Source organism: Leptosomus discolor, chromosome 12, assembly GCF_034619465.1.
Source record: "Leptosomus discolor isolate bLepDis1 chromosome 12, bLepDis1.hap2, whole genome shotgun sequence".
Taxonomy (NCBI): Eukaryota; Metazoa; Chordata; class Aves; order Leptosomiformes; family Leptosomidae; genus Leptosomus; species Leptosomus discolor.
The window spans coordinates 10,767,960-10,795,280 of NC_141402.1; the positions used below are offsets into that span (position 1 = coordinate 10,767,960).

The window sequence follows — 27,321 nt, forward strand, 5'->3', positions numbered from 1 at the left end:
AGGCTTGGACTGGTCGTGCTCTTCCACCTTACCAAAACTTGGGGCCAGCAGAGTTTCAGGTGGGCTGGGGGAGACAGGGGCATGACAATGACTTGCTGGAGACAAAGACAGCTCTTTCCCTGAAGGATACCCCACCCCAATCGCCTTCACGGTCTACAGCATGACCTCGGTCCATGGAAGGCACATCTCAGTGCCCTTCCCTCCCCACTGTCCCACCAGCGAACCTCCTGGAGCATCAGCAGCAGCACCCTCTGGAAGGAGGACACAGCCAGCAAGAAGTTTGTTGAGACCATCAAATAATAATTTACTGTGATTCAATCTGTGGCTTTGTACAGTTGCCGGGGTGGGAGGAGGCCAAAGGAGGAGGGAATGGGGAAAGAAAAAAAAAAAAAAAAAAAAAGTCATTTGCCGCAGGCTTGGGTGAAGTGCGAGATAGTCCTTGGAGGGGCTCATGCTCCCCCTGTCCTCTTCCTCCTCCTCTTCCTCTCCCCCTCCCCCTATACTCTTCCCCTGAATCAGTTCACTTCTTCCTTTTCTTCACCTCTTTCCTGGCGCTCTGCCCAGTGGGAACCTCTCCAAGACACGGTCCAGTCAGCTGAAACCAGAAGAGGACACTCGTGAGCACCCAGTCGCCGTTGGAACCAGTGGGGGCTGTTTCCACTACCCGCCCCTCGCATTTCGGGATGACCCTGCTAGTGCCCACAGAGGGAAAACAAAGGGCCACGCCGGTCCTGGGAGGCCTGGACCTGGCTCAGCAAAGCATCTGCGTGTGTGCTGAAGGGAACAAGCAAATTGTCTGTGGGGTGATGGGTGAGCCTCAGGCATCTCACCAAACCTGCTACCTCTGCCCAAACCTCGTTGTGGGAAGGGGCACTGTTTGGTGAGATCCTTCTCCCTCCTCCAGGGATGATGGGAACCACAAAGTCAGGCCAGGGCAAATGCAGTCAAATCACCCACCCACCCTTCTCCTCCCCAAATCCCAGTGTGTCCTTGCCTTGCTTCGTGCCCTGATGTTCCTCCCACTCTGCTCTTGGCCACTGCAGCTAGAATTAGCTGGGATGCCTGCTTTCCACTTTCTGCCTGAGCAGAAAGAGATGCAGGAACTCCCAGGGCACGCTCTCTGAGCAGGAGAGTGTGTCCAAGAGTATCCTGCCCACCACTTCTTGCTCCTTTTTCGGAAGGCGCTGCCCATGCCAGCGCTGGCTGTGACAGGGCCCGGGCTCCTGGCAGCTGGCGCCGGGGAACAGCCCAGCCCGTGCCGTCAGCTGCGCGCCAGAGCAGGAAACGAGCCCTGCGCTCTCATCTCCATCCGGAGGAAACACTCCTGCACATCTGGAAGACCCGAACATCTGGAAAACCTCCCTTAGCAGTGATAAGTGCGCTGGGCACACATTCGGCTTGTCCCCCAGGAGACCTCACGCACCTCGGCTGGGAGTGGAGGGGTGGGGTGCTCGGGTGGTTTTGTGCTCATCGGAAGCAAACGCTGCCAACATTTTTTATTTTTTTTTTCCGTTTTGTTGTTGTTTTTCCCGGGAAGGGCTCTGCTGCGCTCATGGCCTTTGGCTCAAAAAGCAGTGGAGGAAAACCAGCTGCCCACCTCCACCTCCAGCAAGACCCCCTGAGCACCATCTCCGGATGTGAAGCCCTTCTCTTTAGGGCTCCAGCAGCTGTGTAAAGGGGTGAAGGGCCAGGCTGGGTGCTTGGGAGACTCCCCAAAAGACATTAAGGGCCATGTCCAGGCAGGCTTTTCTCCCCCACCTCAGCCCCTGGTGCACTCATCCCCAGCAGCCCCTCTCCCCACTTCTGCCATGGAAGGAGGTGGTCACACAGCCAGAGGTTCCCAGGCGTTTGGCTCAAGGCTCACGTGGGGACACTGACAGGAGCTCTCCCTCACTGCTATCTGGGATGATTGCAATGATTTAAATAAACTCAAAAAAAAAACCCACAAGGAAAGAAAACAAAGAAAACCAGGCAGGTGAACACGGACAAGCTGAAAGACACTGTTTCTGGCTCCAGCACACACAATGTATAAAAGCAAAACAGCCCCCTTATGGCTAATTCTCAACACTGCATCGGCTCCACTGTCCCAGGGGATATCTCTAACGGGGGAAACTCAGAATTCTGAGGAACACGGGACTCTCATGGTGAGACAGGTCTGCTCTGCAGCGTTAGGCCAAGGCCGTTTACAGGAGCACGTTGGGAGGCGACACGCTTCATCCCAGCTCTTCCAGGGCCAGCCCGGTGACGGCGCAGCAACCCACACACCTCCAACACCAGCTTAACGCCTCTTTCCGAGGGGCAGCACGGGAAGGAGCTTTCCCAGGGAAAGCATGACAAAACATGCCCTCTTTTTTTATTCAGTTCCGTAGAATTTTGTTCCACAAAATACGGGGGAAAAATAAACAACCCTTTCCTCCTACACACTTCCTTGGGAAAGTGGGAAATTTGACTTAGCTATGTTCTGACAGAAAAATTCTTTTTCAGTCAAAAAGGTGTTTCATTAAAAAATACCCGCAGCTGAAATTGTTTCTGCCGCGTTTGTTTGCAGATGAGTGCTCCTGCAGTCACCTCCTGCCCTGCTTCCAAGAGCACCCCCCGCTGCACCCCACCTCCTGCTTCCAAAACTCACCGTAGTCACGATATCACACATTTACAGTTCATGCAGCCGGGGCCGCTCTCATCTGGGGGGTTCAGCTTGCGCAGCTTGTGCTGGCGGATCTCCCGCACCAAGGTGTAGAAGGCATCTTCAACGCCCTGCAAGAAAAGCATCGCTTGAACCAGCTGCCCACTTTGTGAGAGGACAGTGGGGAGAGGAGAGGGCTCTGCTCCCCAGCTGGGTGTCCTGAGCACTGTCTTCCAGCGCTGCAGATGGCAGAGTTACGAAACCAAGCTGGGAAGACTAACAGGGATCTTAGCGTGGCCCCTGAGCAGAGAGCAAGACTGAGCAACCACGAGGCCAAGGGGCTCTTAAGTCATTGAGATCCATCATCTTTCAGCAGCCTGAATGAGGTCCACTACCCAAGAGAAAAGCCACCACTAGACCACTGAAGGTAGCAGCTGCTCCATTTCCACCCTCGTGCTCTGGGAGCCCCATGTGGTCCTTCCAGCACTGGTATATTCTGCCTGTAGGTCTGACAAAACAGACCATGGATGAGGTTAGCCAAGTCCCCTGAGCTTAGCTGACCTGCAGTGACTATGGGGGTTATTCCAGAGCCTTGGAGAAAGCCCTGAGAAGGCATCTCCCCTTCACTGCTGCCAGAGCATGAATTACACACTTCTCCAGACTGGAAGCCCAAGGCTGGACAGGGGAAGGAACATCCTGATGGAGCATTTAGCCTTGAGGAAGCAACTAACTCCAGCCCTTGCACCCATCTGTCTGCAAGGTGGTGTCTGCCCATTCCTGCCTCTCCAGGACGGCACTGGAGAAAAGAGAAGAAGAAGAAGATTTTGTTTAAAACCCTCCTCCTACCTGTCTGGTTTTGGCAGATGTTTCTATGTAGGGGATCCCATAACTCCGGGCCAGGTCCTGCGCTTGCCGGGTCTCCACTGTCCGGGCTGGTAGGTCACATTTATTCCCCACCAGCACCATCGGAACATCATCTGAGTCCTTCACCCTCTTGATCTGCTCCCTGCAAGAGTAAGAGGTGCCAAAGTGAAGGGAGAGAAGACATCGGGGGCAGCTCCAGGACACTCCCCACCAACTTCTTCATCAAGAATTAACAGCTACGCTCCGTTCCTGCCAAATGCCTTGGGTTGGGCTTTCAGGAGAACGTACGTGACCATAGCACGTAAGCAAGTAAACAGCACTAGGCACTTTGGAAACGAAAACTAAACATACTTCTGCTCTTTAAACGCAACTGTTTACAAAACACACCTTGAAATTATGACAGTCTATATTAAGAAATGAACTTAAAATAGTTTAAGTTAAATAAAGATGAATACTCAAGCAGTTACCTGTGTTATTTCCAATGTTTTAGATCAATTAATCCCCCTGAATGGGGATTAAAAAAAAAAAAAAAAAAGAAAAAAGAAAAGAACTACACCTGCAACCAGAATTTGCTGAGCTGATAAAGCAGCTTTTGGCAGTCGTAAACTTTTCTGCAGATGCACAGTCAGTATTTGCTTCCTTTCAGTTTAGTTCAGGTCACTCAAAGTTGAGAAACCAACTGGGAAGCAAAAAAGCTGTAATGCTCACTTCTTCATTCCAACCTTGGATTTAAAACTAGGTGGGTGAGGATGAGATCTACCACTTCTAAAAATCTTAAAGGCCATTATGACCACAAACAATCCATTCAATTCCCTCCTGATAGATAAAAACTTCCTTTGTTTAATAAATCATTTAACTTCAGATACAAACCAGCCTTTTTTTTCCTTGCTCATGAATCCAGAACATTTAACATGGTTTTATTTAACTAATAAAAGCATGATTTAAAATGCTGATTTCTGCACTTTAATTGAATTCAAATTTCCATCCAAAAGCAGCTGGACATATATCACACAAAAAAATCAATCATCTTTTTTTAATGTAGTAGAACATAGAAATGAAGTCTGACTCTATGTACAATATGCCATCAAGCCACTTAAAACGTTCCATGTAACATCCTGATCAGCAAACCCATGTACTAAATTTAGTGCCCGGGCTACACTTAGCTGAAAAGAGACACCTCCTAATGGTCACTAACCAGGGAGAGCCAGCATTTCCCCAGGGAATATTCTTTTAAAAGTGCAAACACAAAGAGCACAGGCAAAACGAGATGAAAGCTGGTGATTTACATCACGATGAAAACTGGGGCTTGAAATCAGCCGTCCTGCGAGTGAGTCCCAGGCACCAGCTCCAGCAGAAGGAGGAATGCTGCTGAACCCCTCAGGTGCTTTAGGAAAATCCCATCCTTTGTCCTTCGGTTCAGCTAAAACAAGCCAAATTCGCCCAGCCGTACAGTTACTGCGGTGAACGTGCCTGCTAGCCGAAGATTGAGACATCTTGACAGCTCGGAGCAGCACAGCTGACTATGGAGCAAGGATGGGCTGTGCCTGTGCTGGGAGCTGCGGGATGAGCTGGGACCTGGGTTTAGGAGGAAGGACCAGGGTACACGGTCCCTTGGTGGGCAATGCAGAGAGCAGGGACAAGCAAAGTCACGTCTTGCATCCTCTGCAAGTGGATCATCGCAGTGGCTCCCATCACAGCCAAGCCTCAAAAAAAAGGCACGAAGCAGAGAGATCCCTCCCTAAACTAGCATCAGGATAAGCAGGGAAGACTCCTGCTGCATTTATGTCACCTCCTTTGCACTCCAGCTCTGCAGGGGTGGTGGCAGCAGTAGGGAGAAGCAGGATGGGTAACGGGTGCAGCCAAAGCAGGACCACACTGGGATGGGGTCCCTGCTCTGCCATTGCCCCCTCCCAGCACATCCTCTTGGGTTAGTCACCTCACTGGGGCTCTGACCCTCCTCCTGCTTTGTCTGTGCCCTGGCTGAAATGAAGCTCCAGGGGGCCAGGACTGCCTCTCCCTACGTGCGTGCATGCGGCCGGCAGACCACAGCCTTGCCACAATGGCTGCCAGCGGGAGAAGCAGCCTTCCCTGCCCTTCCCAGCCTCCTCTCCCAGCTCCCGGGCCCAGCAGAAGTTGCTGAGATCGATAGCACTAACAAAGCAATCCCATTAATTAGGGAGGGAAGGGAGGGGGTCAGAGAGGATCAGCTCTCTCTTTAGTCACTATAAACACTTAAACATTACATTACCAAGTCCCCAGGGGCCACCGGCAATCCCTTCGGATGGGTTTTATTGGAGTCACTGACATTAGCTGTCTGCTCCGGCTCTTCCCTGGGGAATGCCCACTTGAGCTAATTGTCTTTGCTGGCAGCCAGTGCTTCCAGCATGGGGCCTGATCTAAAACGGAGGGCAGGAGGGGGCAGCAGCAAGACCTCCCCTTTGCACAGGGCAAGGGGGAAGGGGCCCGTCCCAGGATACTGACCTGTACTGGTGAATATCTTCAAAGGACTTGGTGTTGTTGATGGCGAAGACACAGAGGAATCCTTCCCCCGTTCTCATGTACTGGTCTCTCATGGCACTGTACTCCTCTTGCCCTGCGGTATCCAAGATGTCTAACAAGCAGGTCTCTCCATCGATGACGACCTGCTTTCTGTAGGAATCCTGCGGGCCAGGAGGAGAGAAAGGGAGAAGGATGCATTAAGAGAGGGCTCCGGTCCGGCCAAGTGAATGGATGCAGCGAGTGCATCCCTGGGAAGATGCCAGGTGTAGCCTGGGTTTAGCTCCCATTAAATCCCCAAGTCAATCTGTTTCAAAAATGGGAGGGAAAGGAAAAAGAAGAAACAAAGAAAAGGAAAGAGCAGCTCAGCAGGTTTTTGCTTCTCTGGCAAAGCCACAGAGAAGACAGTCCCTGCCTTGCTCTCCCCATTCCCAGCCCTGCCGCTGGCAGACCAAGGGCAGCTTTGTCCCTACCACACCACACAGCCCTGGGCAACTATTTTCTGAAGCTTTACTCAGACCTGGCTAATTGCTTCTGCTGCCGCCCTGCCTGGGTGGTGGAACACCCAGGAAAGGTGGCTCTGGCCAGCCAGGGCTTCCAGCCACCGTCTGCAATCTGTGGAGCTGGAAGGTGTTTAAGATCACCTGGAAATCCAGCACCTCCAATGCATCTCAGATCAGGCACCAGAGGCGATATGCCACCAGTAAGGCTGCAAACTGGGCTTGATGGTAAAGCTCTTCTCCAAATATGATAAAAAACCCCCAAACTATCACACTTGGAGGAGGGTGTTTCCCACAACCTGTCTGGGCCCAGAGGGCTCCAGGAGAGGTAAGGACTATCCACAAACATCCTTTGAAGTCAGTGTTATTCCCTGCAGCAGAGGTAATCGCAACTTATCGCAGATGTAAGAAGGCCTAGAAATCACCCAGGGCATCCCTCAACAGGTTTCATTTTCAAGGCAGGCTCCTCTAAGCACCACTCCTCCCCACCACGCCTCTCCCCCATGCCCGTCTCACCAACAGGGATGATGTTAGGGCAGCCCCTGCACAGAGGAACAGCCTCATCCCTCTCCAATAACCATCCCTCGGGTGCGGCGCAGCATCCTCTACTCCCAGCACGAGAAGGAAGCCAAAACCAAAGGTATGGAAAAGCGGCGAGTCAGCAACATGACCATGACAGTGCTTTGCAGCCACTGGCAGAGGCTACAGCTGCAGTTTAAAATTAATTCAAACGTCTGCTGCTCTTCCAACGACCACAACAATGTTATCAGATGAGCTTTGCAGGTCGGCAGACAAACAGCCAACGCAGCAAAGGTCACCGACAGGACCAGCAGTGGCACGGAAAGGGAATGGGGCCAACGCGGCCTCCACCCTTTGGTTTATTACTACAACATCATCATCTACTGGGGCTAATTAAAGTCTTTCCTCACCTTACAGAGAGGGCTGCAAAATCAGAGGAGATGAGATCTGCTCTGCCACGACCTTCTCAGCCGTGCCTTCCCCAAAAGGGGACTGCTGACCCACCGGGAATAAGTGTGGAGTGATGGGCTGGCTTCCAGCCAACTGCTCTGAAGGCAACTGGCAGGCTGCCTTGCAGGGATGAGCTCCCGTTTCTAATCAATAATGTATCTCGAGCCTCCTTGGTGCAAAGTAGAAGAGCACTGGTTCCATCTCCAGGGTCCCAGTGCCTGGGCAGAGGCTGGCGAAGGGGACCACAGTGCCTGCTCTGCCCAGCAGAGCATCCTCCCACTCCTGTGCCATGGCTTGCAGCCAGAGGACCAGCACACGTTTGCCATTAACTGCCAAGTCCCCAGTGACAGGAGGTCTCACCAGCAGCACGCCTGTGGAGAAGCAATCCCACACCTTGGCTCAGGTCATCACCAGGCTGCCCATAAGGCCAGCCAGCTCACTAACGAAGCGAAGGCATTAACAGTCCTGCAGAGGATGCTCTGCACCCCACTCCCCAAAAGAAGAGAACGAGCTCTCCCCACCCTTGCTTGGTGTCCAGCTTCACCCGAGCCCCGCCAGGATGCTTGGGATGGTGTCTCAGCCACCCCCACCATGCTACCAGGTGAGCTGGCTGCTGCTGCAGGGGTAGCTGCCACCTGCCCACATGTCCAGCCACCAGCACCCTGCAGCCCCACCACTCCTCTGCAGCCCCCAAGTCCTACCCCACCTTCTCGCACACAGGAAAATGGCCGGACCCAGCTGTGAAGTGCCGGGCAGCAGAAACACCGACTGCTTGGGGTTCAAACTCAGGATCCCAGATAGGTGCCAGGAGGTCCATTTGTTAAATGGAGAGATGCTCCATTTGTTAAATCAGGAAACGACCAGAGCCTGTCACTAGCTGACCGCTACAAGCTGGAAGACGAACCAAAGAACTTCCCCACACAGTCTGACTCCATCCCCACTCATTCACCACGGGATGCTGCCAGTGGCACACTTCTCCTTGGTGCCTTGGCCCTCCTGTTCCCAAAATAAAGGTCTTAAGGCTCCTCGGCAGCCCGAGAGCAGGTGCAAGCACGCACTGCAGCAGGTCAGCCAGCACTGAGTTACCAAGCCAGACATTTGCACTAGTGCATCAGAAGAGCAGGAGGGGAGCAAGCACTCAGTCGGGGTCTCTGCCCCAGACAGGGAACAAACTCACTTCTCCACCCCTCCTGCCCTGGGGAGCACCTTCTAGGTGCACCCCGACCCACTCGCATCCCGCTCTGCAGCGCAGCCTGTGCTCGATTCATTTAAGTGACAGGTAAAGCCTTTGCTCTGTGCACGTTCACGGTTTGGGGTTTTTTCCCCTTTTATCCTGCTCATTTCAGCATTGCTGTGCTGTTTTTTTAGCCAGCTGAACAGTCGGAGTCAGCTCCTGGGCATGATCCAAAGCAGCTTAGTCACAGGAGGGTGGTTTGTTGGTCAAATTCGGATGGCTGGCAGGTAGCTCTCCGTGTGTCCTAAATCCCCATAAAATGAAGCATAATTAAAAGGAGTCACCCTGGAATGAGTGAGAAGATGGCTGGGGTTGGATGCAGACAGGGTATGACCAAGGGAGCTGCAAAGGCATCAGGGCTGGTGGGACCTGCAGGTGGAAAAGCACCAGGGGGGAGAGGGGTGAAGAGCAGCTCGTGGCTTTAGGAAGAGGAGAAGAGCAGAGTGGGCACCAGGGGAGAGCAGGCATCTCCAGGGCATGGCAGGAGCAGGCAGGGCGAGGAGGGTGTGCTGGGAAATACCATGCAAGGTTTACATTCGCTGCTGCCTGTTTACATGGAGAAAATTCCCTGCAGGGTACATAGAGGGGGCAGGCGGCTGGAGACAAAAAAAAAAAAAAAAAGGATGCCAAACCCTGGCACATCACTGGGTCAGAGCTGCCTCTGCCCACACTAAGGTCCAAGAGAGGACCCATCCATGCAGATGTTCCCCCAGGGAGGCTGCTCTCCCTCAGGAGCTTTTTTTTCCAAAAAAACCCTGGGATGGGTTTTTAAGGAAAGTATAGGGTGCTACTGGTGATGAGCATGTGAGGGGAGAGGAGCTGGGGAAGAAGGCAACTGCATCCATAACCAAGGTGCAGCACCGAGACTCAGGAGCCCTTGAATCAAGTTTCAGTCTCTGCTGTGGACTTTGTAGGTGACCTTGGCCAAATGACGTAACAGCACATGCTTTTTAGTGCTTTCTCTGCTTCCCGTCTGCAGGATTCTAAGACTATTTCTGCCTTTCTACCAAGCCTTGCCTTGCCTGTTTATTTAACTTGTAAGCTCTTCAGGGTGGGGACTACACATACAACACCTACCAGAATAGATTTCTGATCCCAGCTGGGGCCTTTTAGCCATTATGATAATAATAACTGCAGCAACCACAGCTGCATTTACACACATCTGGTGGAGAATCCTTTAGGACTGCAGACAGGGAGGTTATTGTCCAAGAGGCATGACAGAGCTGTAATTTGCCTTCCCAGGGTGGACTTGCTCCTCATGCAGAGCAGCGGCTGCTGCCCACATCTCCCCTGAATGAAGGTGTAAGTCATGCAGGGGGTAATTAGCATCTCACTAGTAACGGAGAAAGCAGTCAGAGACTGGAACCTGTTTTTAAAAAATTAAAAAAAAAAAAATAATAGTGTAATGGATATTGAAGACCAGACCCCAACTCTGCACAGCCTGGAGGAGCACAGGGTCCTTGTCTGCTTCTCCAGCAGGGTGCTGAGCTAGACAGGCCAGCACCACCAGAATGGTTCAGCTGCTCAGCACATCTCGCTCAAACTGCAGGACATACATAATACAACCAAGCTCTGATAAAACTCATTTCATCAGTAAATCTCAAAACATCCTGCATGAGAAGTCAATATATTTACTCTGATTTCACAGGAGAAACGGAAGCACAGACACAAAATGGCTCTTCAGTCCCAAACCTTTAACCCCTCCCTACACTGTGGTCTGGTCAGAAAGGAGGACTTTTGTGCTGCCTCTCAGCCCCTGCGTGGCTCTGCTCCATTCTGCTGCCTCCCTCAAAATCTCTCTTCAGCAGACACCCCTGTCCTTCTACAGGAGGCACAATTCGGTCACTGTGACCTCTGAACACGCACGTAGCAACTCAGAATAGCTCTGCGAAGCAGAAGAACATCCTTGCTCAAGTTCAGACTCGAGATCAAGCTGAGCACGCTCTGGGTTGGAGGTGAGGTGGAGAAGAGCAAGAGGAAAACCCGCAGACAGACCGACCCCATGCCCAGAGCTGCTTACCTCTATCGTGGGGTCATACTCATCAACGAAATGGTTCTGAATGAGCTGTATCGTCAAAGCACTCTTCCCAACACCACCAGCTCCCACCACCACCAGCTTATATTCGGTCATCTTCCAGCCGACCCCAGCTCGGGACTTCCAGGAACACCACCACCTGCAAGGAGAAACACGGTTGCTGCATTAGAAAGAGGGGCTCCCTCCCCCTTGCTACCTGCTCTGCAGCGGGGCTGAGCGGCCAGCCCCCCTCTTCTGCTGGGAAAGGCAGAAATCCACAAAGCACAGCCTCATTCCTCGGGTATTGAGAGTTCCTGATGTCTCCTGCATGTCCCAGGAGCACCCAAATGCCGCGAGGAAGAGACCCCGAGGTCTGGGATCCAGCATGTTATAACACAGACACACCTAAGTCTGCAAGGCAGAGGTGAAGGGACACACCCCTCAAGGTTTTAACGGTCTTTTAAGTTGCTTGACTTCAGTAGGCGCTGAGGATGGGACAAGGTAAACCCACTTCACTGCTCTTCTGGATAACAAAGCACCACCCCTCACTCCTTGGGGTGAAAACCAGTAAATCACCAGCAGGGATGCAATGTGCTTTTAACGTAGCTTTCTGAAGTTGTCCATGAAATTGCCACCGTAGGGTATTCTGCTCCAGGACCACCCTGGTCTCCCATCACAAGCTCACAGATGTACCATCCTGGCAAGCCTGACCTGGAAACAGGGAGATGGTGGGATGGCCCGTGTGCCCCAAGGATCAAGGGCTTTCTTACCTTCTTCCCATGCAGCACACCAACTACGCTGGGAATCTGGCCAGAGAATATTACACTTATTTCAGTCTGTCACCCCATACCGCACCTCCAGGATCCACTGTCTTACTTTCGCTTTTATGGTCCGATGCACTGGGGTCTCAAATGTGAGATACCCTCACCTAAAACCATGAAACTTGGTCTAGAAGTACACCATGGAACTGCAGCATCCAGAGCTATTTCATCTAACACTCTCCACTGGCAATGAAGGTTAAAATAGGCAAAATAATCCACCAAACTGAATACAAAGCTGTATTTATCCTGCGATACACTGCAATCCTTCAGCCTGGCACTCTGGATGCAAACTTCACACATTCCCCAAGCAAACCTCAAGAGGTAAGGGAGAGTTACTAATAAGAAAACAGAGGTTAAATCAAAAGTGAACCCTAAAGTAACCAATTTAAGAGATCTGGTTTTCCAGAAGTGCTCAGCACCATCTCCTATTTGCTTTGTCTCAAGCTAGCAATCCAAAACCATTAGGTCGATTTGAAAGCCTTGGCCAATGTAGTCTGGATGTCAAGGCCCACAGGTGCGGGGAAGCAGTCCCAGTCCCCCCCCAATACGCTGTTAGCTCCATGTCTTCACCCTCAAGTCTGCGTTAAACCCCAAACCACACGGCAGGTTTGAGATGGTGGCACATCCACACCGTCTGACCATCCTCCAGCTAGCGATGCCTCCTGCTGCGCTGGCCATCGCAAGAGGACTGCAGAAGTGGCACCCCTGCTCCTGTGAGATGATGCTGGCATAAGAGATGCTATCACAAAAGGTGCTAACTGGGAATGATGACTAAGGTCAGGGTGAGCAAACCACACTTCTGCAGCACCACATACTTGCCATGGCCCTTCAACAGGAGAAAGTTCACTATCCCCCCACACCTCCTCCCTTAAACTTCTGCTCCAGCTCGGCTGAGAAAGAGGAACTTTAACTCAGGAAGATTACAAAACCCTGAAGGTTTAACTAGAAATCCACCCTTACTGGACTGCAACCCCTGCCCACTGAAAGTCACCCCAGGGTCAGATACTTGTCCGTAGCCGTCATCTGCGAGCTCAGGGGAAGCCACCCGAAACGCAGCGAGAAGACGAGCTCACAGTTCCCTTGGCCTGTTGCCATTTGACATAGCCTGCAACTCCACTGCATGGTGATTAGACACTCCCCCTGACAGTTAAATCACTCCACCCCCCTCCCCGGGCTCGCCAGCCCCACTCCCAAAACCCTGGAAGCTGGTACAAACTGTGCTGGCAAAGGCCACTCTAGACCCAGGCTGCATCTGATGCATTTGCTAACGCAGCCAAGATCTAATGGAAAGGAGGCCAGAGCTGTCTGCCTTCAATCGCCACCCGGCTGCAACCTTAAACCACTCGGTTCAATCACCCACTGGAGCTGGGAGCCGTCAGACACAACCGCCTCTTGCCAAAGCCCTTTTCTGAGCTGCTGTCTCGGCTGCGGGAAGGCAAACAAAGCTCATGCCGTTCTCAGCATCCAGAATCCTGAAGAAGGGCAAGGGAGGGGGTGCAAAAGAGCAACCAGAGCACAAACACGATGCCAAGCAGGACCTCTGGTTGCTGTGCCGTTCTTTGCTGCTGGAGAAGCTGAAGGTCATTAAACACAGTGGAAAAGTGGTGATGGTGGGGGAAACAATTCACGTGATACCCTGGGTCCATACCTGAAAGTACCACTGCTTCACAGAAAAGTGCCTCTGTTCTGGCAGCCGAGGAAGAGATGCAGTTTGAAAGTAAGGCTACAGCAGACAACCTAAGTGATCCCACTAATTGAGCACGTCCACGTTGCTCTGCTCCATTAATGCACGCCCTCATGTATGTGAACTTCTTGCATACATTACTTTTCAGGGACACCTGAAAAGATCCCCACCCCAGGCTCCTCATCCCTCTCGCATGGTAGGAGACAATTACCATGAGGGACAGCGACCGGCTGAAATAGGGACTGAGGAGCAAACGCTGACTGACTTGTTTCCACCAACACCGCTGGCCAGGAGGGGATCGATCCGGCAGCAGAACAGCTTCACAGATGAACACAGAGGGGTCTAGAGGGTCTGAAGAAACTCTGCAACTAGCTCCCAGCTTTCATACAGAGCAGGGAGATCTACAACCCCTAGCAAAACGCACAACGGCAGCAAATAAAGGCCTGCAGGGGCAACAATGGACCCTGCTCTGCATCTGGTGCTGATGATGGAGCAGCTGCCATGACAATGCTCAAGGGGAACTGCACAACCACCCAGGTCAATGGGACTTGCTAAGGCAGTGAGAAAAGCCTAGGCATGGGGAGAAGAAGACTTCCCTCGACACCACCCCAGTAGAAGGCACTGCTCAGCCCATCCCTTCAGAAGACCCCCCAGCCCACACAGCCACACCAGCCTCCTGGTCCCCACTGCAGCAGGAGGTGGGGGCCGAGACAGTCACCCACGGCAGCTTAAGGCTCTTCCCCTGCTCCAGATCCCAGCTGAGCTGCTGAGCTCTGCTGCAAACGGAGGGGCAACCACGCACCAGCAAGCCCTGCACATCACCACCACCCCAGCACAGAGTTTTCAGCTCTGGCTCCTCCAGAGAAACCACAGACCCCATCTCCCTGCTCCACACCCACCCAAGAGGCGGTGGAAGTGAAGGGGGTGAAAAAGCTATGGCTCCCCACCACTCATAGCCAGCACACAGACAATTTACATACAAGAACTCTGCAACGCTGGCGTTTGCTCGCTCACATCGTACCTAGAAGGTGCTGGTGCATCAGCTAACTCTTCACAGCTCTGCATGCCATCTTTGCCCTGGCAATGGCAGGAGAGATTCTGTAACTTGCAGAGGATGGCGAGTTCAGCCCACCCAACTGTTTCATACCATCACTGCAAAACATGTCCTAATGTAGAGCGATCGCGTGGGGAATGATGGACAGCTCTGGGCGCGAGAGCTGCCTGAATTAATGTGTGCTAAAATCAACGTTCAGACGAGCTCGCTCCTTCTCCCAAAGGATCTCCTACAATGCAAGCTCTTCACAGGGAGCGTGCAGACCCAACCACTCATCAGAGCACACGCAAATGCCACAGGAGAGGGAACCCAGCCAAGGGCTGCTGGGAAAGCGGGGATTTTCATATGGCCAAGCTTTGTTACAGAGTTGGGCAGCTGGTCCTACCCCTAAGCTGACCGTACCAACACCATCTCATAGCTCCCCATCATGGCCTTTGCTCCTGAACACGGGAAGAGCGAGGCTGCTCATCAATGCCTGCACAGGTTTCGACGCAAGGATGGCTGCTCCTCAACGCCCCATGAACACCACCACTGCATGGGCTGGTTCAAGGAACAGCCATCCCAAAGACAATGTTTCTGGCTCTCCTAAAAAACAGAGGCAAGTAAGAGAGAGTAGGGCTCCTGCCAGAGACAGTAACAGACACCCCAAGTTTTCACACTCAGTCCAGGGACACACTGGACGGAGCTTTATAGCCTGTTGGTTGTTGTGAAAACTTCTCCTGATGTAAGGATTTCCAGGAGGATAAACAAGAGTTTCTATTTCTCAGCAGCCAGCATAGAGCCCAGACGGAACTGACCACAAAATAACAGAGGGAAACACGAAAGCACAGCCTCCCAGTCCCATGCTGAGCAGGAACAGCACTTTTTCCATCCTCTGCAAGCTCTTTAAGATCTGAAAGCCTGACCCAGGCCACCGTCTGGTGTTTTCCCAGCCTGTCCAAATTTATCACCTCTGCAGTACTCAACTGTTCCACCCCACAAAAGCTGCGCTGTCGGACAACCAGCTGAGTGAGACGATGAGGAGGAGAGCCATTCAGGAAGAGGAAGGTTGGGATCCACGTGCCAAGCCAACAGCCCCAGTGTGGAGCTGGAGCTGCTGCTGCTATATTTCCTGACCTCGTGGATTTTCTCCTGTAGCGAGAGGGCTCCTGGCTCCCGTTCAAAGCTGTCTAGGAAAGCCTCACCGAGTGCTTCCGCCTGGCAGCAGCAGCTGCTCCCAGCCCAGCAGCCAGAGCCACACGGCTCCAGCAAACAAGAAACATCTGCCAGCCTTGCACAGGGAGTTGGGAGAGCAAGCACCCAGCCCCGGTGGGCACCAGCATCCTACCTTTGTCTTGCGGGGGGGACGAAGGTGTAGGTGAGGGCAGAAGGCACACCTCCTTATCTTCTCCCCTGCCTGCATGTGCTGGGCAGCACGGAGGCTTTGCCCACAGAAGTGAGGACCAAGATGCTCGGTACAAGCTTTTGTGGGGCCAAGACCTAAAGCAGGTGTAGGCATCAAGGTTAGAGGTGCTACCCAGAGATCCAGCTGGGTCCTGCAAACAACAACCTGATGTCCTTCACTGTCCTTCTTCTCCAGCACAGAGATTCATCTGCAGGGGAGTGGTGGTTTTGGGGACATGACTGTGAAACCTCCAGAAACTCACTCAGCAGAAGCAGAGGCGAGGTACACAAGGGGCTTGGCCCCACCAGTATGTCCCATCACACCACCACAGTGTCAAGAAAAGTTCAGGTGTCAAGTGAAATGGATTTGCAGTGGGCTTCCAACGCATTCACCATGAGCAGGGCTCTGACACCCTTCCAACAGGATCAGTGAAAGAGCTTTCTCTGTGTCCTCCCTCTCCTTGTTTCTCCCCCAGGATGGACACCAACTAAACAAGCCAAGAGGCAGATTTTTGTGCGGCACTGCCATGACAGAAGTTTTACAACTGTTCACTACTGAACAGTTTACCCTCTGCCTGTTCATTGGGAGTCTCTGCATTTAACGGCATCAGAAGTCTGCCTCAGCTCCGCAAATCTCCAGACACGTTCCAGACTGGGCACCCTTTCCTCCAAAAGCCCTGTCCACAGGAACCAAGGAGCCCTTAACCCACAAACGCTGCAGCATTTGATTTTACTGCCCTTTAGCAGAGATGCCCTGCAGGCAGAAGTGGTCTGCTGTCCTCTGTGAGAACAACGGTCATCTCGGCCTCTTACCAGCAGTCCACCACGCCTGCAAGTCAGGAATCCTACTTGGTGATTTGAGAACGTTGACAAGGCAAACCTTGCTGGCTCACCCCAGCGAATGTCCAAGCTCCTCTGTTTGCTCATGCACAAGACACTCACCAGCATTACAAACTACAGCCTCTGGAGAGACTGAAGGAAGCTCTCCAGCGTGTGAAATGCCACCTTTCATTTTCACTCAAGGTCAAAACGCTGATGTTCTCTGTGGCCGGCCCAGCCTGAAAGATTAGGGAAACGAGGCTGGCAAGCTGATACCCTGTTATGAATCACAGCCTATCCAACGCTTCATTTTAATTCACTAATTGCTTTTTAAATTAACAAGTGGGCTGCAAATCGAACTCAACACGCTTGCTGTTGGCTTGCTGGCTGCATACTCCAAAACTCCGACAATGCAGCTCACAGATGAAAAAAGAGAAAGGGATGCCAAAGATGGAATAGAAGTTGCAAGCAGTGGCCCTGCTTTGGAGAAACAACTTGGAGATAATAAATAAATATTTTCTATTGGGGAAAAAAAGAAAAAAGCCTAAGGGGAACAGAATGGCTCCTTCCATCCTCTGCAAGCTCTTCTAGGTCTGAAGGAAGAGGCAGCCTGTCCCAAGAGACTGAAAACAAAAATACTGCTCCAGAGGAAAAAAATGAAAAGGGGTAAGGAATGACATCATGTAGGAGGCTCAAAACACAGCAGAAACCTGGGAGGAAGAATAGTAGAAAGCTGCGGGCAGGTTCAAGGCACAGGCGGGTCTAGAAGAAGGGATCGCCTCTCCACAGCAGCCATAAACATGTCCCAGCAGCAAGGTGCAAGCCATGGCTTTGTACAAGATCCTGAACAGGCATGGACGGGCCCCTGCGCTGGGCCCAGCCCTTGCACAGTTTCCAGTTGAAGCACCTCTGGCAACACAATGCCTCTGCCAAAGACTACAAAGGGCTTGTGAAGCCCCTGCTCATCTTCCTTCTCCAGAAGAGATCGAAGGACAAAGGAAAACAAGATTGTACCATCCTCACCAAAGCTGCTGCCTGTTTTCTGTTCCCTGGCTCCTGAGAGTTGAATAAAAGACAGAGCTGCACAATCACCGGCTGTTAGCAGTAAGCTGGTCCGGCTATGCTGTTCTTGCTTTCCCTCTCAAATAATAAATATTCTTAATAAAGTTCTTTGTTCTCAGCTTACTCTTAAGCAAAACAACTCGTAGGCAGCTAACCACCGAAAACAGCAAACAACCTACACAAGTCAGTAATGCAATAAACCCAAAGAACCAACCAGCTACCCAAGAGCCTTCCCTCTGGATGAAGGAACTGCCCCCCCCAGCCAACAGAGGCCATCAAAATTACTATAGTCCAAGGACAGACTAGCAGGGCCCTTATCTCAGGAGCTTTTAGACGAGGACTGCTCGTGCCAACGTCTCCAGCATCATGAACGTGGCATGTAGAGCAGCACGCCCTTAGGAAGCTCTGGCAGGTGCTGAGATGTGCTTGTGAATCATAGTGGGATCTTCACCTCCCACCACCACTCTACTCTTCTCCCTGAAGGCAAGGAGCCCATCCCACCATAGTCTCTGCAGAAGAACCAATCTTCCAAGCTAACTTCTGCAGAGAGAAAGCATGCTGCTCTGCAGGTTACTTGCTGCCAGTCTGAAGGCAACAGGCAGGCAAATGAGATGTCCTACACCACTGCTGAACACAGACCCTTAAAAACTCACAAGCAGATGGGAGAGACCATCTGGGCTAGCACTCAAGTCACTAGCTGAAAACACCAGTTGTCTGCATCTGGCAGGGCCAGCTGTTTGAAGAAATCAAAGACAGTTTCTAAATCATGCCTGTGATTTATGACCTAACACTTAAGTGCTGTCTGAGACTCTAGATGAGCAAGAGTAGCCTGCATAAGGAAAGAGGAGACTGGAGTCGTCTGGAAGCCTAGTAAAGGTGGATGCATGAAAGCATGAACACATCGTGAAGCAGGCTGGGACAACAGGGGACAATTAAATAAAAACTGATCTGTTATCTTCCAGTCAGGACTTAGGACCTAGTGTTGACTCTGCCAACGCATGTGGGAGAGCGGTGTGGGGGAGGAAAAGCTCTCGCTGCCGAGATGCAGAAGACTGCAGACTGCCAGGGCTCCTCTGCTTTCATCTCCTCTCCAGCCTCCCAGGGTCGAGAAGGTGGTTCAGAGGCAGACACTTTCCCACCCGGGCTGGTAGCTCTCCACCTCGCCCTGGAAAAGACTTCTCCCAGGCCTCCTAGCCTTTTTCAGAAAAACAAATGAAGAACGTGCTCTGTGCAACAGAGGCCAAAGCAGAGCTCAAGAGAAGAGGCAGCTTTTAATCTTCCTTGGCATTAAAATCCCATTTATAAACATAAATGGGAGGGGTGAAAGGCAGCGTGACATACCTTGAGCATACGAAAAGACAGAGAGGTATCCAGGAAAGTCTAAAACAAGACCCACTTTATAGACAATAATAACTACAACTGCTAAAACGTGTGGTTGGCAACCACAAACCCAGGCTCTGAGCAATCTCTTGACTTGCTAGACTTGGTACCAATTTGCATTGATTTTCCCACAAGATATAAAGTGCAAGGAAGTAGAAACTCGGACCAGATGAGTACGTAGCACCAGTGTAAGTGGATCTCTGTAATTACAGCTATTAACAGAGACAGAAAAATCAGGCTTTTGGCCAAACGCTGCCCAGTAATGGGGTGGGATTACAAGAGATGCTGCCTCCAGGCTGGTTTCCTAAGGTACCCAATGTCTTCTGCCTGGTCCTCTTGGTGATGAAAGGAGCAGCTGCAGGCAAGCTGCCAGGGAAAGGTACAGCCTCTCCCAGGACTGCCATCATGCTATGGCAGGTCACAGCTGCCTAGCTCTCTGCTGCAACAGCACAAGAAAGGACAAATTCAGATCTTGCCAGTGAGCTGCGATAGGTGGAGAGCCCAGTGCTAGAGCTTGGGGTGGTGGCCATGCATGAACACAAACACCATCCTCTTCATTGTACAGATAGGCAAGGGGGTGCAAACAAGCCAAGGGACTGGCCTGAAGTCATCAACGGGTGGTAAAGCTGGGAACTAAACTCAGGCAACATGACCTCCCATCTGGGGACTTCACGTGAGACAAAGAGCTTCCAGTAGAGGTTTTGGATGGGAAAGCAGTTGGTCTCCTGCTGGGTCTTTGTGCTGGGCTGTCAGAGCTGGCAGCTGACCCCGGCCCAGTCTCCCTGGGCAGAGACAGTTGGGGAGGCAGGGTACATCAAGCGGGAAAGCCTGGAGTGCTGCAAGAGGCACCCCGCTCACCAATTATCCTAATGAAATCAGAACTGGGTCATGGGCACAGGCAGCTGGCAGAGAGGCGGGTGTTCTGATGCACAGATAAGCGATGGGAGACATAGGTAGGGCTGGGAGCAGAGGGGCAGCCTGAGCACCACTGCCGTTTTCCCACTTGAAGCCCAGCTACAGGAAAGGGGGAAGCCGCTGGTACAAGGTGGCCTTGTACATCGCTTAAGAAAAGGGCCAATCCCAACCTGAGCACCTCCAATGCATATCAGGCCAAAAAAACTGCACCCTGTAGTCAAGAAATGCATTCCCCCCTACGAGATTTCCGTTCTTCTCTCCCTCCCCATCCTTCCCCGTTCCTCCCAAACAACCGCTGACAGGGAAAAATTAGGAAGCTGGTTGAGGAAACACATCCAAGCCATTTTCACTGAGAAGAATTTGCAATGGAAATAGGTCTGCCTGTTCAGCTTCCTGCTTGCTTTAAATCCTAACACATAGGTATTTTTACAGCAAATAAATGGATACGGAAACAGGGTGTTTGCAGCTGGAACATTTCAAGAATTGTTTTGATAATGCTTTCATGTTTTTATTTTTTTTTCTTTTAACATTTAATGGAGGAGAGAATTTTTTAAAGGCCAGATTTTGGAGCGAAATAATATTACGAGAATACTGGTGAGCTCTGGTCTCCAGGAATTAAATGGCACACACAGTGCGTGTCCTATTGCACTACAATTCCTGCAGCAGAAAGGCCCAGACAGCAAGCCCGTGGCATCGGGATTGGGTGGAACGAGGTGGGAGCTGTTGGCCAGCAGCAGAAAAGCAGACAAACGAGTATTTTGGGACAGCAGGAGCACTATCTGCTCCTGCCCATGCGACACTCACCCTCTGGATGGCTAACCAGCCCCGCAGAGAAAAAAGGTCCTCTTGTCTGCAGATGGCTCAAGTTCCCCTAGAAGGAGAAGAAACACAGAGGAGGAGTGTGAGGGATCCCTCTCTGCAGGGACGGCCAGCTCTGACTGTGTTGGACTTGGACAGGTGTATCTTGGAGTATCCTTGGGTTAGTACCCAACTTGGCTCCCCCAGCTTCCCTGGACAGCACCTAGAATCTTGTACTGGAAGGGGAAAAGCAGAGTCAACACCCATCTGTCCTCTCTCACGTGTGCTCTGAGAGAATAGAGGGCAATCGTATCGTCCAAAGTTTTATTTTTTCCAGGGAAAGGTGGTACAGCATCTTTTTTTTCCCCCCCTCAAGACAGGGGGTAGAGCAGCACAGGTGCAATAGAATCACCTCCACAGGCTAGCTGTGGGTGAAGGACAGTCCACCTTGGGATGAGGGTAGAAGACTGAGTTTCCTTCTTGCCTTTCCATTCCCAATGAGACATGACTAAAAAGCCGTTCATACAGTTTGTTCAAAGATAGAGCCCAAAGGAACAGCTCAAGTTACCCCACACAGCCAAAATCAGATACTTCCAGAGTCTCTCCTTTATTAGTAAGCCATTTAATTTACGCAATCAAATATAACGATCATCCTTCTGCATTCATTTAGCCCTTGCAGCGCCTTTGCAGGCACACACCCTTATTTATCAGCAGAGCAGGGACGAAGGGGAAGAAGGCACCAGAGCAAAAACAAACCTGCAGGGCTCACTTTAGCACATCTGGGAGAAGGAGCTGGGGAAAATGCCTTAGAAAAGCAAGTGATGGGGCATCTTAGGGAGCCAACTACAAGGGGGGAAGGGGAAGAGGAGATAAAAGGAAGTGAGCAGACACCTGCTGCTGGGACCCCATCCCTGTTCTCCTTCCCACCGGGACACGTTACTAGCAGGGTGACACAATGCTGTTGCAAGCATGAATATGCATCAGTCATTATGCAGCAGATATTCAGGGGCACATTGCTGACTTACAGACCTGGCAGCTGCAGCACCAGCCAGCTGCAACCTAGAGGTATGGGGACAGTGAGCACAGCTGGCAGAGAGGTCTGGAGAAGACCTCCAAACCCAGCCCTTCATCAGCCAAGGCGAATGAATTTGTCACAACCAGGTCTGCAGCCAGGCAGAGCCAACCAATGCACTGCATGTGCAATATTGAGCAACCGTCACACAACTCCTGACAGAAAGGTCCGAAGGTTAAGGCACAAAATCCAAGTCTGGATTAGCAGACTTTGTTAATTTGGCTCCTGGATTATCCAAACCTCACTTAGCTGCTCGTGGTAAATCTCAGCTACAATGTTAATGTGATGCTCCTGTCCCCTCCCTCTGCAGCAGTCTGGATTTTTAAAAAAAATGCAAGCAATGCTGCTGTGGGTGGGTTATTTTCACTGTCACAGCACAGACCTGCTGCAGATAAGACTGAAGATGTACAGATTGCAGATCTCCATACTGAAAAGGGAGGAATGTCCCTCTTTTGGCTCTGAAGGGACAAAAAGGGACACTGCGCAGGGACTCATCCTGCCTGTCCTGCAAGCGTTACAGCGTGGATGCAGAAGATGTGCTCCTTCAACTCCAAGTAGCCTCCACACAGGTCCACATATCCCACCCCCCAGGATCACAAAGCGTAACAGACCAAGGAAATAGTAACTCCACCCTGCAATGAGGAACCCACAGCAATTAAGTGACTCGCTGATGGTCACACAGGAAACTTATGGTGAAGCAGGGGATTTTGCCACAAGACTGTGCTTCTCATCAATGGCTGCGGTTGATTATGCAGGGGACAGTAGCACAATGCCTACTCCATCACCTCTGCCACAGCCTCCAGCATCTGCTGGCAGACGTGCACAATCAGCAGAAGCGGGGGGGGGTTTCCTTCCAGAGCTTCCTTCGGAGCCCACAGCAACAACGACATGCAGGATTTGGGTGGGCTCACAGCCAGAATCCACAGGCACACTAGGGCTGAAAAACCACAGAGTGGCGAGACACCAAGCCTATGTGAGATGTGGCTCCACCTCAATGCTGAAGCCTGACAAGCTGATTAACAAATAAGCAAAGCCTTCGAGAGCAGCAAAGCAGTTGAGATCCCTCTGACAATGCCTAAAGATTAGGTGTGCCTACATCTTCAAATCCTTCAACTGATCCCCAGACCCTCAGGACGTCCCTGGTAGAGGCAACGAGTAGATCCACATCTCGCCTTGGTGCTGCACTTGACGTGACCATCAAGCTCCAGAGACCCTGCCCTACCTCCTTGACTCAACTTAGGTGTTCCTCTACACAGATCAACAATTGATGGAGAAAAGGGCAATGCAGAGCTCTGATCCTCACTTGGACCAGCATGACAGCACTGACAAGTGCTCCCTCCAGTCGCATTAATGAGATTTCTTTGCTTGAAAGCGGTACGGATAGGAAACATGCCATGCCTTGAGCTTCAGGGATGACAACTCACTGTGGAAGAGAGAGTCAGTGTGTTCACAAAGCAAATGGACAAGAAGATGCAAGGGAGCTTGAGCAACTGCAAGCAGAAAGAAGAAAACCTTCAAGTCTTTAGAGGGAAAATGTCCTTAGTAGGAGAAGTCAGCCAGAGACCAGCACCACAGCTGGTACTACCCTAACAGGCACCTGGTGACCAGACACAACCGGTGCTTTCAACACCCACAGACAGGATTCTATCCTGTTCTTCAGCACCTGGTTTCTCCTGAGAGTACACGAAGAAAGAGAACATGCAAAGTACAGTCCAAAACGCCTGCAGCATGGTGGAAGAACTGCAGCTTGGGGAGAGAAAAACAGGGCAACGTGAGCCCGCAGGTGCCCTTCCAGATGAAGCATCCTTTTGTCAGGCATGACAACACACCTCCATCACATCAATCTCTGCACAGCAAACTCCCCAGGCAAACCCCATGCAGCTGCAAGAAAAGGCCATGCACATTGGGGGAAAAAAAAAACCCCAACCACCAACTTTTGAACTTTGAACTGTAATGCACCGTAATTACTGTAATGTAACTTCATTAGGGCAGTGTAAGCGATGGCTGGGCACGAAAGATGTTGTAGGGGATTCTCACGTAGCCCAAAACCTTCTTCTACTCTTCCCAGCAGAAACCACCTTTGGTCTTGGAGCAGGGTCTCATCCTGCCAGATGATCTGCAAACAAAACAAGAGGGCTCCTACACCAAAGTTTCCACTTTGGGAAATTTTTTTCTTTTTAACTCTGTTGTCCCTGCTGTCCATACAACACTCAAATCTTTATCTTCTGAAGCCACAGACTTCCCTAACACCTTGCAGTAATGAGGTCCCCAAGCTATAAATATCACTTCTTTTTACAGGGCTTGTATATATGGCTTCCCGTTTTCTTTCCCAGTGTCCAGCCATCTCCCACTAGCCTCTCCAACTTTTTGATCCTGCTTGCCCAAGCACAACTCTGCAATGGTGGGGAAGCACACATTGCAGAGACATTTAAAAAAGAAACGCAGCAGAGTTCATTGGATTTATTCTTGGACTTCAGAAGGCTCATGCAAACAGTTCTGTAATTGGCCTGAAAAAAGCACAACCACATAAGGCAAAGAATTTCAAAGCTTGCCCTCTCCTGACAGCCCTAAGCCACTGTGCGTGTATAGTATGGACAAGGTGCACAATTTTTTACTTTCCCAAAGAGAGGGGGAGGACAGTCCAAGCTGAGGAGTCAGAACCAAACACATGAGTCCCAAAACTGAGATCTGACCTCAAAGGATCACCTTAAGGAAAGGGTAAAAAGTAGCATCGCTGCAGTAAAGCCACTAAAGCCAAGAGTTGACACTAGTTAAGGACCTCACCTCGTCTATTTTAATTTTCAACCTTAGCCACGTGGAGCACTTATCCCTCTCAGCATCTTGAGACGGCAGCAAGTTAAGACTCCTGAGAAAGGAATGGTTAAAAATACACCTTCATTCAGTCAGGGAGGCACAGAGAGAACCTACAGAGCTGTCATAAAAGTCAACAATCACAAAGCAGAAGAAGGAAGGAGGTGACCAAGTTGTTTCCTCCTCCCTGGAGATCTGGCTGCCATGAGGAATTGCACATGGAGCCGGTAGGCACCAGGACAGAGAACTTGCTCCCAGGATCAGCAGCTGAGTGTCTTCCCAGGACACTCTGCTAAACATTCAATCCTTTCACCTACCACTGGCTCCTAAGGACACGCAGAGCCTCTCCAAGGAGTTTCTGCAAGAAGGGGTGACAAAAATAAGCCTGCACACGTGATACAGCAGTCTCTGGGTTCATCCATCCTAGTGGAGGTGCAGGCGTCTCTTAGACAACGTCTGGGGACCACAGCAGAGGAACGGCTGCACCAAAGATCAAGCTGACTCATGGTTCTTTGGCTTTGGATTAAAGTATAAATAAATAAATAAAACAAAAACAAACCTGAACCTCCCTTCAACCCTCTGGGAAAAATCCAAGCATCAGCCTTCAATCCTGCAGCGCATGATAATACAACTTCATTATTGTAAGTAAAATTTATTGTATTTTCGGTATGCTATTAGATTGTGGGGGTTGGGAAGATGTTACATGACCTACATCACTCTGCAAATCACAGACTGCTGGGAGCATTTCATGCTATCACCCTTGGCCATCAGCTCCCAGCCACCAGCAAACCAGTCCTGACCTTTTATTCTATTGGTTACCATCATCTTCGGCATTTGCCCTCACAAACACCAGGAAAGACAAGAACTGAAGCCCTGATTCTTAAGCCGTGCTTTCTGGAAAGGGGGTTGAAAACTGGGCCTCAGGGCACCAAAAGCCTCCTACGACTATCTCTTGGGCTACAGCAAATACCACTAATGGAGCTCCAGGCAGGGCTGGTGGGACAGAGAGACGGGATGTGCACCAAAAGACCACAGCCTAGTGCTTGCTCAGACTAGTGGCTGCATCCCTTTTCATATCTTCAGGCTTCTTTTTGATCTGCCACTGTAGGTACGAACTGTAACAACTGTGAAGCTGCTGTTCAGGCAGTGGAAGCCTGATCCTACACGTGGTCCAGGGTTTCTCTCCAATTCGGCTCACCTGCACCCACAAAATTTGTCCATCGTGCCTTTTCTTACCATTCAAGACTGCAAGAATGTTTGAGTAATGCTAAATGTCACAAGGCAGTTTGGGTTTTTTTTTTTTCCCTCCCAGTGGTTATGAAAAAGCAAGCAAGAAAATGAGACAGGTGACACAAGCCAGCACTGTTAATGATGATCCAGTCTAATCAGATGATGCAAACTGCCTAGCTCTTGTCACGACATGATCTGTCTTGCGAGCTTTGAGTTGGACTCAGAAATTACTCATAAGATATGGAAATGATCCCCCTGAGGAAACAGGCGCTAGAACAAGTACAGAAAGTCTTCACTTTTGAACAAACTCAGAGTTTTGGTTGTTTTTTATTTTTGTCTTAAAGGGAGCAGAGAACCACCAAAGTATCTGCAGTCAGGGGCTCTACTTTATGGGTCCATTTCTCCTCAAATCCTCAGGAGGACAAAATTCTCCTTAATCTCTCTCTTAGAAGGGGATTAAGCTTGAACTCTAAATTTTTAGCCTTGCCAGTATTGTGCATCTCAAACGTGATCATGTGCTTTCACAGGAGCCTGGCAGAGACACAAGCCACCGGTGAGATTTCAGGAAGGGGGGATGTGCTGATAAAGCCTCCCTGCTTCATCTGACAGCAGCAGAGCTCACCAGGGCTGTTTCTCAGGGCTCCTAAGGCATGCACAGCAGTTTCTCACTCTTCGATGTCATTCACACCTAACTGGAAATAAACTGCTGCTTGATTTCCCTCTTAAAATCCTCTTATTTTCAGAAAGCAACTCCTTGAGGACCACGTGTGTCCCTACAATGAACCTGCAAGGCCACGGCGCGGTGTAGTGCATATGGTTCCTACATAGCTCTCGTTGTTCCCACACAGAAACTTCAACTGAAGAAATAAAATTAAAGAAAAATAATCAAGTGTTTGCAAAAAGCTTTTTTAAAAACAGAAAAAGCCCATGCTTGCATGTCAGACCAGCCAACTTTAACCTGAAATACTACTTTAGCAAAAAGGGATGCTGCAGTGTTTTGTAGAGAGTGAGTACATAAACACAAGAGGAAAATTCATACCCCAACAGCAAGGGAAGCATCGAGCACTGAAAGGTGGAGTTTGCCAACCTACCCTCACAAACCAACCTTAAAAACTTGGGGTAAAAGTTGTCTCATTCTAAATTAATTCCCTTCATCAGAGGCCGATCAGGGTCTACGATCTGGACTCAAACTCCCACTAATCACAAATATTTTATCAGCTCATATAACAATTTTTTGCCTTGCACCTGCACACCTAAGAGAGGACAGAGAGGGTGTAAGACCTGCACTGAGGAAAAATGTATTTGAAGTCAGTGTTTCTCACCCAAATGGAGATCTACCATAAAGAACTTGTTCCAAGTGGTAGCTGCCATTCCACATGCTTCATTTGCCCCTACTTCCACATATTTTCAATCAAACTCAGGCCATACTATATCAAGTCAAACAGGAAATATGACTTAAGCTAACAGTCAAAACCCTGATCAGATACAAAAAATTCATGTAGTTGGCCTTTCCCACCCCCACCACCGCCCCAGAAGACTTCCACATGGCCGCAAGGTCTGAAGCAGACAGTGATGTTCTCGGCCAAGACCAC

General features: G+C 50.7%; 1 protein-coding gene across 2 annotated transcripts in view; it reads right to left on the reverse strand.

The window, feature by feature from the left end:
• Positions 1–525: 525 nt before the first annotated feature.
• Positions 526–27,321, reverse strand: part of HRAS (HRas proto-oncogene, GTPase) — a 43,386-nt gene continuing 16,590 nt past the window's right edge. The window contains exons 1-6 of one of the 2 annotated variants that reach the window (XM_009961167.2): positions 20,623–20,657; positions 10,707–10,860; positions 5,969–6,147; positions 3,470–3,629; positions 2,630–2,754; positions 526–595 (exon numbers count right to left, since the gene is read on the reverse strand). In XM_009961167.2, coding sequence (XP_009959469.1) covers positions 2,635–2,754; positions 3,470–3,629; positions 5,969–6,147; positions 10,707–10,817 — 570 coding nt within the window. In that variant the 5' untranslated portion in view covers positions 10,818–10,860; positions 20,623–20,657 and the 3' untranslated portion in view covers positions 526–595; positions 2,630–2,634. Of the gene's footprint in view, positions 596–2,629; positions 2,755–3,469; positions 3,630–5,968; positions 6,148–10,706; positions 10,861–20,622; positions 20,658–27,321 lie in introns of those variants that run through there. The other variant, XM_086472242.1, reaches the window with a different exon arrangement.